Source organism: Lissotriton helveticus, chromosome 11, assembly GCF_964261635.1.
Source record: "Lissotriton helveticus chromosome 11, aLisHel1.1, whole genome shotgun sequence".
Taxonomy (NCBI): Eukaryota; Metazoa; Chordata; class Amphibia; order Caudata; family Salamandridae; genus Lissotriton; species Lissotriton helveticus.
The window spans coordinates 127,504,457-127,519,130 of NC_136072.1; the positions used below are offsets into that span (position 1 = coordinate 127,504,457).

The 14,674-nt window shown below is 41.9% G+C and overlaps 1 protein-coding gene across 4 annotated transcripts in view; it reads left to right on the forward strand.

The window, feature by feature from the left end:
- LOC144791842 (T-kininogen 1-like) overlaps window positions 1-14,674 on the forward strand; it is a 269,931-nt gene that overhangs the window by 198,946 nt on the left and 56,311 nt on the right. For all 4 annotated transcript variants that reach the window (XM_078666624.1, XM_078666621.1, XM_078666623.1 and 1 more), the window contains one exon: window positions 6,003-6,151. In XM_078666624.1, coding sequence (XP_078522750.1) covers window positions 6,003-6,151 — 149 coding nt within the window. The remainder of the gene's footprint in view (window positions 1-6,002; window positions 6,152-14,674) is intronic.

Here is a 14,674-nt window from a genome sequence, read left to right on the forward strand (position 1 = left end):
AGAGGCCCATACCCCTTAAAATCTAAGGGAATCTGCTCTAACTCCTAACAATGTGAACATTAGTGAAAAAAAAAGAAATATCAGTAACATTTGTATCTCTTGCCACACCACCAGGAACCAATCATTTCACATCTCGTGGTGTGCATTTGCAACATCACCTGAGTTTCCCATCCCACAGAACTTGGGGCCAGATGTAGGTAGGCATTTACCGGTCGGTAACGGCCGAATTCGGCCGTTACCGACCGGTAAATGCAATTTGAGATGTAGGGCCCTGTATTTTACAGAATCGGTAAATTTACCGATTCTGTAAAATACAGAGTCGGTATTTTTTACCGAATCGGGAAAATTGATATGTAGGTGGGACTCTTCTGAGTCCCACAAGCATTAAAAAATCGGTATTTTACCATCAAATCCTATTTGATGGTAAAATACCAATTCAGGTGTGCATGCACATGTGTGCATGCACACCTGTGCCATATGACAGGCAGACCTGCCCTTAGGGCAGGTATGCCTGCCACATGGCACCTGAACCCGTTTTGGGGGTGCTAGAGGGTGTCAAAGTGACACCCCCTGCACCCTTGTGAAATTCGGTATTTACCGATTCGGTAATTACCGAATCGGTAATGCCCAGTCATTCCTATGGGCTTCAAAGTCCATAGGAATGAATGGGCATTACCGGTCGGTATTTACCGAATCGGTAAATACCGATTTTTACCGATTCGGTAAATGCACATCTGTATTTACCTACATCTCGGTACTTATATTTTACCACTTCTTAAATACCGAATCGGGATGATTCGGTATTTAAGAGGTGGTAAAATTAAATTACCTACATCTGCCCCTTGGATAGTTACTGCAACCTTGAGCATCTCTCATTCCTGATACACGATGAATAGGAGGCTTCAGCTGCTCAATAGGGGCCCGATGTAGGTAATTCTTATTTACCACTTCTTAAATACTGAATTTTACCGATTCGGTATTTAAGAAGTGGTAAATATGAAGGGGGGAGATGTAGGTATTTCCAGATGTGTAAATACCGAATCTTTAAGATTCGGTATTTACCGAATCTGGAAATACCGAATCGGTATTTCCTATTGATTCCTATGGGCTGTGAAGCCCATAGGAATCAATGGGCAATACCGATTCTGTAATTACAGAATCGGTAAATACCGATTTTAGCAAGGGTGCAGGGGGTGTCACTTTGACACCCTCTGGCACCCCCAAAACAGGCTCGGGTGCCATGTGGCAGGCATACATGCCCCAAGGACAGGTCTGCCTGTCATATGGCAGAGGTGTGCATGCACACATGTGCATGCACACCGGAATCGGTATTTTACCATCAAATTGGATTTGATGGTAAAATACCGATTTTGTAAGGCTTGTGGGACTCAGAAGAGTCCCACCTACATCTCAAATTTACCGAATTGGTAAAAATACCGATTCGGTATTTTACAGAATCGGTAAATTTACCGATCGGTAAATTTACCGATTCTGTAAAATTAAGGGCCCTACATACCATTTCTGAAATACCGGTCGGTAACGGCCGAAAATACCGATTTTCGGCCGTTACCGACCGACCTACATCTGGCCCCTGGTCTCCAATGTCCTTGCCAAGATTTCTCCTTTCAGGCCAAACTATTAGCAAACTAACACATATAACAATACTCCTTTCTCTAGATAATGAAAATCATGAGAACGCTCCTGCATAGAAAGACCATGCTAACCAAGCAAAACACATTTCAAAATGTGGCCTTTAGTAAGGCTATCCTTAACTAAACATGTAGGGACCAATTGTGATGGAGTTCGTAAAGCTCCCAACCTTTGGTCGGAGGCTTTCCAGCCCCCATCATCGGTTTCAATTCCGACCTGCTGATTATGTATCAGTCCGCCAACATCGTAATTAGGCCCTTAGTTGTCAAAGTGAAACCCAAAGTCATGAAATTAGCCTGAGCTCAAACCACTGGTAACTGTGGCACAAAGCAGACAGACCGAACTTAAGGCAATATGTAATTGTATTTAAGCAGTACCCAAACAGTAATAAAGTTAAAACACCAACCAATAACATTCTCAAATTGAATTAAAAAAACAGAGTAACTTTTAGTAAAAAGAATGAAACAAAAATCCAATACGGAGAACCAGAGATTTGACTTTTTAAAGATTTAAGTGAAAATAGAGCCAAAAAGCAGTCCAGCACCAATGATAATCGTTGTAAGTGGTAGACCAGGACTTGGGTGCGATTTCAGGCCAACCTCAATGGAGCTGGGGTCAACTACCGCAAACTGGTTCATCCCGGTCAAATATTTTTCCTTTCGATGTAGTCTTTTTTAATGGAGGTCAAAATCTTCCTGTGGGACAAGTCTGAAGCTGTATCCAAGGCAGTTACCTCGCAGCGAGACACCTTTACTGTGAGGTCTCACTGAAGACTCTGGAGGTCCAACAATTTTCTGAGTCCCAACGTTTTGGGGATTCCAGAGCACCTCCCCTTAGGCACTTCTGAGGTTCTCAGGACTTTAGGGACAGCACTTAGGGCCCCAGGTTTATTCTAGAATAGCCCCCCAGCAAGGTCCAGTCAAGGTCCATTTGGTACTGGTTAACGGGCCACTTCAGGAAAAAGGCATCTTGCAGCTTGCCGTGTCCCTGCAGTCTCACAGGAGGTCAGCCAACTGACCATTGAAGTGTCCTTCTTTCTCCTGGGTACAAGAGGAATTTGGTACAGTCCTTCAGGATTCATCGCAGGGAACAAACAACAAATCCAGTCCTTGTCTGATCATCTACAGGACCAGAAAATGGGAGCAGAGGGCACCTAGAGATGCCAAATTTATGGTTTGCACTAGCCAGTTCTTGGGGATGACTTCTGGACACTTGTAACAGATTAGGGAAAAAAGATTCCGGAAGCAATCCTCCTCACTTTTGCTCCAAATCCTGTTTGCCTCACTCCAAACAATTCAACATTACACCATTCTAAAGGAAATCCAAGATGGCACAGGCCTTCTGTGCTTGAAGGGAGCTTGTCTGCCAGTCAGGGGTGTATTTAGGGAAAGGAGCTGTCCCCTCACCTGTGCCCAATCAAAACTAGTTCTGGAGGTAGCTTCCCTCCACTAGGTTTGGGGCCAGCCTGGTTAGTTTGGACCTTTGGAACATAGGCTTTCCCTTCTTCAGGTATCCCCTTACACTAAACTATTAATGGGCAAGCTCTGCCCTTTTCAATTTAACTAAGTTCCTTGGCCCATCCAAACTGTCCTTCCGAAGCTGATAGGGATTACATGCCACACACTAAGTCCATCCTGTCACGAGGCCTAACCCATTGTTTTGTTCTGGGAGCAGTTGTAACACTTTATTTAGGCCAAGCACTGTCTTGGCGGCTGCTGCCATGCTAATGCAAATTATCCTCCAGGAGGCTTAGGCACGGAGTTACTTTTCAAAAAAGGTTACATTTCTTAAATACATATTACAAATGTAATTTAACCAATGAACTGGACTTTTAATAGTTATGTAAAGAGACTTTGAAGTAATATATTAGCTGTTGCCTGTCAAAAGTTACAGATTAAAGTTTATAATCTGTAGTTTGAAGCTTTATAAGGTCCAGCTGCAGCCCAGCTGTGAAAATAGTTTTTGATGTCTAGTCTTTAGAGGAATATACCAACATTGAATATGCACATATTCCAAATTTTAAATATCAGACACCCTACCTCGTGGGAGACAATGTGTAATTCTTGGTGACGTTTTAATATTTAAAAGTAGGGCTTCACATCTTCTAAAAAGGATTTATTTTCACTGGTATGAAAGCATATTTTTAGGCTGCTGCAGTCAGGCTACATATGGTAGGCCTGCAGCTATATTCTACAGGCCAACCATGTGAATGATACAATAGGAGCTTCAGTCCACAGGTGGCATTTAAATTCCAGACCCTGAGTGCATTTCTACAACATATGCTAGGGTCCTATAGGCAAGTTAAATATATAAATCAGTAATTTGCCTGTTTAACTATGTTTAGCACAGGCACTGTATTCCTGTTTTGCAGGGGTGATGTGCCAGAGTTCTAATTTCAGGAAAAATAGATTCTAGAAAAAGGCAAACAATTTGTGGGGATCATGTAGAAAATGCAGATTTGCTAAAACAGCTTGAAACATATGCATAATTTCTGCCCTCTTACTCATGGCATAGAGACATCTGGAGTATTCTCAAATTTCTACCATGCCAGGATGCTGTACCATAATCCAACGGCATAATGAAAGGTCTTCTGCAAAGAGCTGTGTCACTGTACACCCGTTGCCAATAGCACTCATAAGAAAACATTGGACTTTTGCCACATAGTATTCACAACTGGTGCTGTGTGAAGAAGCAACACTCTCCTTTGGTGTTGTTTTGGCTTATGTCCCCTATAGTACTGGGACAGTGTGATGTGTATAATTATTATGTATACGCTGTCAAACTGTGTGTTGTAACTTGCTTCAGTTCTACTTAATGTTTGTAATTTGCTAATGTCCTCAACTAAAATAAAAAGAAAAAATATGAATAATGTGATTTGTTAGGCCCCGGTTGGAAATCTTGAATTGAATGTGTACCATATACAAACAGTGTTTGGGGTTTAACCACATGCACTGTTTAAAATGTATCAATGCTTTCATCCAAATGTGGTTTACATGTATTTCAATTTAATTTAAACCCATCAGATCCTTCCAAGTTTTGTTAAACTTTGCAGTCCTAATATTCTTTTGAAAACCAAATTCACCACTTGCCATATAGCTTGAGGAAGTTCCCACAAGCCTTCCTGTAGACATCTTAAAACGCTCTTTTAGTTCCCACTGTGCTTTAAATGCACAATTTACTTATGGATCCCATGGTAAGGACTGGGGCAAGCCCTCAATGATCCTTATGACCTCTGTCCTACAAAAGCTTCTGACTATCTTGCAGATGAGTATGGGATCCTTGTGTAATCCAACTCTTAAATATACTGTGTGATAGTTGCAAAGAGCCACTGTAAACACTGAGGTGTAGCATCCTTGAGGCGACTGGGGACAACATAGATTACTATGCTATCCGTCAAGCAAAGTGGAGAGACACGCCTGAACTGGTAATGCCTGCCATGCTGGGGTTTATTATTCTTGGTGCGTGTGCTGTAATTGTATCAATATGTCTGTAACACGACCATGACTTTGCTTGCCTGTATGCACGAACCAAGGGCCAGATGTATCAAGATACACTTTTGCGATTCTTAAATAGCGATTTTTAAGGAATTTAGGCTATTTTTTAGCGATTTCTTAAAATTCCTTAATAGCGATTTGCAAATTGCTAATCGCAATTAAGGAATAATTTCCCATTCATTTCTATGGGCTAGGAGGCCCATAGGAATGAATGTGAAATTATTCTCAATTTGCGATTCGCAATTTGCTAATCGCAAATTGAGAATAATTTCAAGGGTGCAGGGGTGTCCAAAGGACACCCTGTTGCACCCCTGAAATAAGCATGGGTGCACATGTGGTGCACATGCATGCCCTAAGGGCATGTATGTGCATCACATGGCACTTTGAAAAATGCAAAAATGGGCATTTTTCAAGAAATTCGCAAATTACCACCAACTTGAAGTTGGTGGTAATTTGCGATTCTTTAGGGACAATTAGCAATTTTTTTTGCATCATACATTGCATTTAAGGAATTGCAAATTTTGCGATTCCTTAAATGCAATCGCAAAATAAGGAATCGAAAATTTGCGATTCCTTATTTTGCACTGAAATTTGCTACATACAAACCATTTTGCTCAAATAGGTTCGCAAACGCCGAACTTCTGCGAATTTCGGCGTTTGCGAACCCATTTGAGCTCCATACATCTGGCCCTAAGTTCAATAAAGGTTTGAACAAAAAACAACAACAAAACACTGAGGTGTAATACAACATGTAATACCAGTGAATGCACTTCTATTGGGAGTTCAAAGTAGGTACAGTGTGATCAACTAACAGTGTCAATGATGTTCTTTTAACTGGTTTGGCGTTTTCTCCACAAGCGCCTGGCTGTCGTGGATGTCATAGACCAATTTCCAGTGACAGTGAGCAGCTGAAGCCAATACTAGAACACTGCATTCGAAAATTCAACAATGAAAGCGGCCAAATGAACCTTTTCAAATTGGGAGAGATACAGAAAGCCACCTCACAGGTGTGTACTTGTTTATTTCCCACCGAGTTTGGGGGTCAGTTTGAATATTGTCTGTTGATATGATCATATGGATGTACAAAAACAGTAACATTGTAGAAGGTTGAATGTAGCATCTGTTTGAGGTGAGGAAGTGTACAGATTATTAAGTGCTCTTCCTTTCTGAACCTGCTTCATCATCCAAAACCTGGCGTCAACCCAAATTGCGTGGCCCACAATCTCAGCAGTCTGCTGCTTTGGTTCAGTCAGAACTTATACACCAGAGGCCAACACCTTATACCTAGGAACCAAGGGTAATATTGAAAAAGTCAAAGGAGAATGTTTTTTTAGGATACATTTAAAACCACCAATGATCTGAGTGAGCCAAGCCAGAGCATACCCCATAATCAACCAGAGTCGCATAAAATACATTTTTGTGATGTAAGGGTGTGTATCTGAGGGCAAAAACAATATCACAAGATGACATTAGTCAAAACATGGTGCTCCTGGTATTGACACAGTGCAAGTGATAAGGTGATGAAGGTGCACATGTAAAAATTGCGGTATGTATCAAGGAATACTCGGACAGTCCTGTGCTACAAAATCAAGGTAACAATTTAGCTTCCCCCAACACGAAAGGGGAGGTATCTACACAAAGTACTTCAAAGCAAGTGCTATTTACAAAATGAATGTTATTACATGGCATGATGCTGATAAACTCAAATAATGCAATTTTTGACTGCACATCTCGTTCTATAAATGGTTTAAGGTTATCAATACGCACAAGATATTTCTCTAGATATGTCAAAGACCAGCATGAATATGTCTTGGCAGTTGAACAGTAAATATCTCTAGGAATATTAACATGAGTAAATAAACACTGCATACATATTGACTGGCAGTTCGTATCTTTAGCACATAGTTTGACTGTCCGCCCCTGTCGTCTGTGATTGGTTATTGTCACCAATACCCTAGACATTTTGTCAGACATGTCATTGACCAATATAAACAAGCGCCAACGGTTTGAACAGTTGATACAGATTCCCTGTAAATGTAAGCTTTGAAAAATAAACACCCCTTACATATTGCCATGCAGATTGCGTTGTTAGCGCAGATTAGGACTGCCAGTCCATGTCATTAATGATTGGTTTACAATATCAATACAAACAAGACAATAGTCATAGTAACGTAAACCAATGCAATGAATACACGCTAATGTTAGCAAACCAACGTAGACTGTATACACTAATGCCTACTGAGCAAGGTGTCTCTGTACACAGAGTCAGACAAATTACTACTCCAGTGTATCTAGAGGCCAACGGATCAGTCACTTTCAGGGCGAACACATTGTGTGGGTAGATGTCATATGCAGAGGATTATTTTACAGATCGGGGTTACTCCCAATATGATGCATATCTTGTGCGATCAATATTAATGCTAGAAACAGAAGTGATACACCAAAATGTAAGTGTTAAAATAACAAAAACTTCCCGGTTTAAGGTGGTGACCCCAATCGAAAGGCTTGAATAGCCTTGAATATTTAAATGTCCAACTATTACATACAAGTGGGAAAAGCTCCTATAGTTCATCTACAGAAAGAAATCTTGATATTCAGCTGACTGTGGTCTATTCTTGATAAGTGGAGATACCTGAGTGAAAAGAAACTACAAGATATAGGGCCAGCTGTAGGTAATTCTATTTTACCGATTCATAAATACCGAATTTTACCGATTCGGTATTTATGAATCGGTAAAATAGAAGTAGTCAGATGTAGGTAATTTTCTTTTCACATTTACCGAATCGGTAAGATCGGCCTTGAAGCCCATAGGAATCAATGTTTATATATATATATATAAGGGGGGGGTTTTACCCAATCAATCCGCATGGGACCTGGGTGCTATATGGTGTAGTAAAGAAGGGTCCCAGTGGGAATCAGTACATTTTGATTAAATTTATTGTAGAGCAGTAAGAATAAATACCAAACAGTGTCACTTAATCACAATGAATGAACCATATTATTTGGTAAATGACAGTGCTCCAGAAAGGAAAGGGGGTGGGATAGCGTGAAGCTGTGAGGGAAGAGGAAAGTGAGGAAATAAAGTTAAATACAACTTGTGTATTGCGAAATTAATTCAAATTACAATACAGTTACATGGCTTCAGATCTCTGAGCCGAAGAACGAGGGATCATAACATATCCCGGAAATTAAATCAGTTTCTGTTGACACAGGATTATTCAAATTAATGCGGGAGTGTCAACTGAACAGAGGATGGAGGTAGCCGTCGACGTTTCGACCCCACGCTACATATGTAGGCGTATCTAGTGCCTTACAACGGGGTCTTCATCAGGACAGGGTAAACAACAGGGGAGCACTACAGTATCTGCTCGAGTCGAGCAAGTCGCATGGCTTTGTTCACATAAGTCTCATTGGTTCCACACGTAATATCTTAAAAGCCCGCGATAGTAGGGAGAATCCTATGTCGTTAAAGGACATCGGCGGTGCGTCCCAGCGGATCGCATCAAGTCTGCTGCATCTTCTTTGTGAAATGCACGGAGCTCTGCATCGTAGCCTTCCCGCGGTTGCAGACGACATAGGATTCTCCCTACTATCGCGGGCTTTTAAGATATTACGTGTGGAACCAATGAGACTTATGTGAACAAAGCCATGCGACTTGCTCGACTCGAGCAGATACTGTAGTGCTCCCCTGTTGTTTACCCTGTCCTGATGAAGACCCCGTTGTAAGGCACTAGATACGCCTACATATGTAGCGTGGGGTTGAAACGTCGACGGCTACCTCCATCCTCTGTTCAGTTGACACTCCCGCATTAATTTGAATAATCCTGTGTCAACAGAAACTGATTTAATTTCCGGGATATGTTATGATCCCTCGTTCTTCGGCTCAGAGATCTGAAGCCATGTAACTGTATTGTAATTTGAATTAATTTCGCAATACACAAGTTGTATTTAACTTTATTTCCTCACTTTCCTCTTCCCTCACAGCTTCACGCTATCCCACCCCCCTTTCCTTTCTGGAGCACTGTCATTTACCAAATAATATGGTTCATTCATTGTGATTAAGTGACACTGTTTGGTATTTATTCTTACTGCTCTACAATAAATTTAATCAAAATGTACTGATTCCCACTGGGACCCTTCTTTACTACACCATAGGAATCAATGGGCAATACCGATTCGGTATTTACCGAATCGGTAAATACCGAATCCTGCAAGGGTGCAGGGGGTGTCACTTTGACACCCTCTAGCACCCCAAATACAGACATGTGTGCCATGTGGCCATAAGGGCATGTCTGTGTGTCACATGGCACAGGTGTGCATGCACAGATGTGCATGCACACCTGCATTCGGTATTTTACCACCCAATAGGATTGGGTGGTAAAATACCGACTCTAAAAGGCCTGTGGCACTCTCAGGAGTGTCACCTACATGTGGAATTACCGAATCGGTAAAATTACCGATTCGGTATTTTACAGATTCGGTAAATTTACCGATTCTGTAAAATGCTGGCCCCTACATGCCGATTCCTAAATACCGGTCGGTAACGGCCTTATTCGGCCGTTACCGACCGGTATTTCCTCTCCTACATCTGGCCCATAGTGATTAAAACCAAGTTAAAATTCACAACACTCGTAAAGTCAGAGAAGTGGTAGCATACAAATAACATAAACTCATTTAGCCCATATGAACTGCAAGTTCTTCCTCGGAATTGAGACAAAAAGGCGTCAGTGTATCAAATTCAATAATGAATTTCGACTCAAGAATGCCCAATTTTTTCTTTTTGTTGCCCCCCTTTATAACGGGTTCAATGGCAGAACTTTATCATTTTTAAAATGCATTTCCCCAAAGTGTCTTGCCACTGGATATGGAATATCATTGTGGCGTATCGCCCATATGTATTCCAAGACCCTCTTCTGGGCCTTGTAAATAGTGCTACCAATGTAGATTTTGCCACCAGGGCACAAAAAACAATACATACAGTACTCAGTGTTACAGGTCACAACGTTTCTGACTGTGTACTCCCTAGAAGTGCTGGGGATGATGAAACGAGAGCTATTCGAACTGCTGCTGCAAGCCTTGCATTTTATACAGCAAACAAACCCACTCCTCTGTTGTGAGTTACCACTGGAAACATGTTCAGTGAATGACTCTTCCTGAATGTCAGTTGTGGTGATTATTGTAAACATTTGCTGATTCTGAACCAATTGTTTGAGGGTGATACAGGGTAGTGAGCTTGTAGCTCACACCACATTCATCCCACATAGCGTTTATGTTTGCAGACATTAAATTGGTCCTTCTATCAGAGACCACCTCTTTAGGAACTCAAACCCTGGCCAATGAAAATGGTAACCAACCTGTCCCAGGTTTTGGTTTGCCCCAGGTGTTCAGCTAGGGGGATTCCATGGTCCAAAGTAAGGATGAACTCTCTTTATATTTTGGGAATGGTCACTCTCCAGGCTGTCCCTGGTTTGGGCTCCCTGGCCTCAGTTTACAGAAATCCATCCTCCCAGTAGATCCTGTGAGTTCCACTGACATCTCCCTCTTCTTGCCTTGCAGCTTGCTTCCCAAGGCCTTAAAAAGTAGGGCACTGTCTTTGTACGTGACATAGGTCCTTTCTGGAGGGTGCCCCTGCACTTAAAAGTTCTGCCAGGTCAGGACAGACTCCATCAGCCACAGTTCACCAGGGCAATCTCCCTCAGGAAAACTCTCTCCCTAGTCCTGTGACCTCTTAGAAGGTGCCTCAGCAGACTTCTATCCCCTTCTCTAGTTTTGGGTCACTTTTTCTACTGTTTCAGGAACCAGGTTCCTATGACTTTCCTGATGTGTTGCTGGTGTAGTACCACACACACACTCAGGAAGATCTAGCATTTGTGCATGAGCCTTCCTCTCCACCTCTGTCAATGCAGAACTCTCAAGCCTATTTCCCAACAGACACTACACTGGGATGGCAGGGGACACAACCACCTTCTTTGGGCCAGTAACCCCTCTCCATTCTACGTTCACCAAGGCCATTGGATGGAGCTTAGTCTCATTATCAACATTGGTAATCAAGTGACTGACACCAGGCAAAATTTGGTCTGGGGAAACCAGTCTAGATGGCACCATCATGAGATTGGCACCTGTATCTCTCAGAACCTCTAACTCAGTTCAATTAATCTTTGGCCTTTGTCTATACTTCTCCAAGCTTGGAAGCAAGACAGCCAGGGCTTCAATATCCACCCCACCCAAGGAAACTAAAATAGCCTCTGTATAACCTCTGGCCTTTCCAGAGTACACCTCTACCCCCACTCCTTATGTTATCCAATCTCTTGAACTGTCACCAATAGGGGTCTTTTTCGAACATGCTACATCTCCTTCCTTATGACCTGCTTGATGACAGCCCTGACATAACCCAGAAGCCTTATCTAGATCCCAGTTTCTAATCTGGTACCCTTTACCTTTGGAATGGGAGACGTCTTGGGCCCACTGTCCTGAGAAGTGCTTTGCGGGCCTTTAGAGAACTCCTTTTTTATCCTGTTTGCTGCTCTCTCTCTCTTTCCAATCCTTCCACCGGAGTACCAGGATTCTGCAAAAACATGGGAGGAGCAGGTATCATTTGCACTGCCTGCTCAATACAGATGAAATCACAGGAATAGCATTGGGGGATTGGAAAGAGTCAGTCAGTCAGTCAGTCAAATATCTTTATTCGGTTTATGTGCAAACCATAAAAGCATTCTAAAAATCAGTTTATGTTAGCAAATGTAAATCCTTAATATATAGAGCACAGTCAATATTCATAAATACATATATAATCAATAAATGAAAATGGTACAAACTGATTACATTTTAACACAATGATAAAAGTATACATGATTATAAGATATTAAGTTATTTTCCTCAGGGTTCTTACAGCTGCAGATACAAAATTAGCAATGTTAAAAGTTTCCCATTCATTTGTCAGCATTTGCAAATAGAGAAGGTCTTGTCTCACTTGCATAAAACCTTTGTTAATTAAAATTGGAAAAATAAAACGCTTCCTAATGACAGTAAGGTGCTCAAAGAAAAATATGAAGTGCATGATGTCCTGCCCCGAGAAGCTATCACAGGTACAGGGCCCAAGGTCATCTACCTTCTTCCAACCTTTCTGTTCACCGAGAAGAAAATGAAATTGATTAAATCTAAATCTGATCAATAAAAAACGGTGATTGTTGTTTGTGGCAAAGCCTAAATATGGTTCCATGGATAGTGTTGTTTTACATAGCTGGTGGGCCCTTACTGTCACCTTTTCCAGCTCTCTCTCTTCTCTATCCATGGTTGCTAAGTTCAGGTATGTTTCCTTGGACCATTTTATATCTCCCTTCTCTAGTGTTTCTGGGGAGTTATATAGTTCTGGTCTACCCAGCTTAACTGACAGCTTCTGGACGTATTTGAGCCAGGGTATACACAACCCACGATCGAGTGACATGCAATCTTTCAAGATGTCATGGTTTAGTACTAAATCAGGGTTTAGCCAAGTAGTTATCCATTTCTGTAGGGGTGCCACGTCAATTGCATCTTCAACAAAGCCAATTCCACATTCCTGGTGGACGATGTAATTGGCTGTTGTTTTAGGGACAGTTAGAAGGTTCTTTAAAAACCTATCTTCAAGAATCTGAATGGCCTTCGTATTTTTAATGCCCCACAAATCGGCCCCATACATAGCTAGTGATATACACTTCGCTCTATATATTTGAATTAGGGCCTTCGTTGGCCTAGCTCCTAACTTCCTGGCAAAACCCAACACAGCCGATGTGGCTCTGATCAAAACAGGTTTTTTCGCTGTAATTTGGGTTCCCCAGGATCCTTGCTCGTCGAATAATACTCCTAAATATGGAAACGACGAGACCCTAGTTAGTATATGTCCCTCGCAATAAAGGGTTTTAACCTTTAGGGATTTCTAACCAATGGCCATTATGTGTGATTTCGAAAAGTTTACACCTAAGTCTAGTGACTTCATAAAGGCCGAGAAAGAGTCTAACAATAACTGGAGTCCCACTGCCGTTCTCGCTAAGAGTGCGGCGGCGTCCGCATATAGAAGTGCGGGAATCAAGCGTTTCCCTGCGCAGGGAATATCTTTACAGGAGGCAATTATGGAGGAATCTAAGTTGTTGATATATAATGTAAAGAGCAGGGGCGCCAAAATACACCCCTGCCTCACTCCATTTGAAATGGGTATGCCTTCCGTACAATTGCCCTGCTGGTCGTACCTCACCGTTGCAGATAAATCCCTGTGCAGGTCCACTAAAAAATAGACGATATTTTTGTCTACGCCTAGAGTTAAAAGATTGGACCACAACTTTGACCTGTTTACTCGGTCAAAGGCCGAGGACAAGTCCATTAAGGCCAAAAATAGTGCTCCCTTCTTTGACACCGTGTATTTTCCTATCAGTAGTTGCAGATTTAGGCATTGATCTATTGTGCCCTTCCCTTTTCTGAAGCCATACTGGGCTACAGAAAGCGTTCCCGTTTCCTCACGCCATCCAGTCAGTTGGCTTAAGACCACCCTACCAAGTACTTTTACAGAGGAGTCAATTAAGGATATCGGGCGATAGCAACTCGGGTCACCTCTATTCCCTTTTTTGTATATTGGTATAATAACAGATCTTGCCCATGTAAGTGGCAAGCCCAAGTGACAAGCATTGACAAAGACATTATACAATATCTTTGTCCAGGTCTTTACATCTGCTTTAAAAAGGTCTGCCGGCACTCCATCTGGTCCCGGGGCCTTATTACTCGTCATTTGCATTATAGCTTGCGTAACCTCTAGCTCTGTAAATGACAGTGAATATTTTTCCATATTTAGTACTGGACCTGCGGGCATCCCTTCCCCATCATAGACCTGTTTAAAATGACTGTACCAGCCATGTTCCTGGATACCGTAATCAAGCTCACTGTTGCTTTTGTCCTGGAAAAAAGGCTTATTAACCACAGCCCAAAATTTTGCGCTATTTTTAATTACATCAATGGATAAAAGCTCATTCCAGGCCTCCCCCCTGATTTCATTTTTCCGATTTTTTTGTGCCATTTAGTATGAATTCCTAAGAACAGCTTCTTCCACTTTATCAGGAGGGTTGGATTTCAATGCTACCATCATCTTCCGAAGGGCTATTGAACAGTTGTGGTCAAACCATTTCTCCCCGTTCCTTGATTGCGCCTTAACTACTTTTTTAAGATCACTATCGATCTGGGTACAAATTCTACTGTAGGCCATAAGGACCTCCTCACCGACTATGCCATCTGTCAAACAGGTAGACATTTCTTGGCCAACCTTTGCAAGCAAATTGTCCTCAAACTCCTTAGGCACTACCCAGCACCATTTCAATCATCGTGCTTGATCGGTGGGTCTTAAATATGACATTCCAACTGTCAAGTTAGTTTTATCTTTTTTCTTTAGGTCATCTACCAAGGTCAGCCTTACAGGGTTATGATCACCATATGAGGACCAGGAGACATTATACTGGCAAACCCTGTTTGCCACATTTAGGCTGACAAAGATATAATCAATAGTTGAC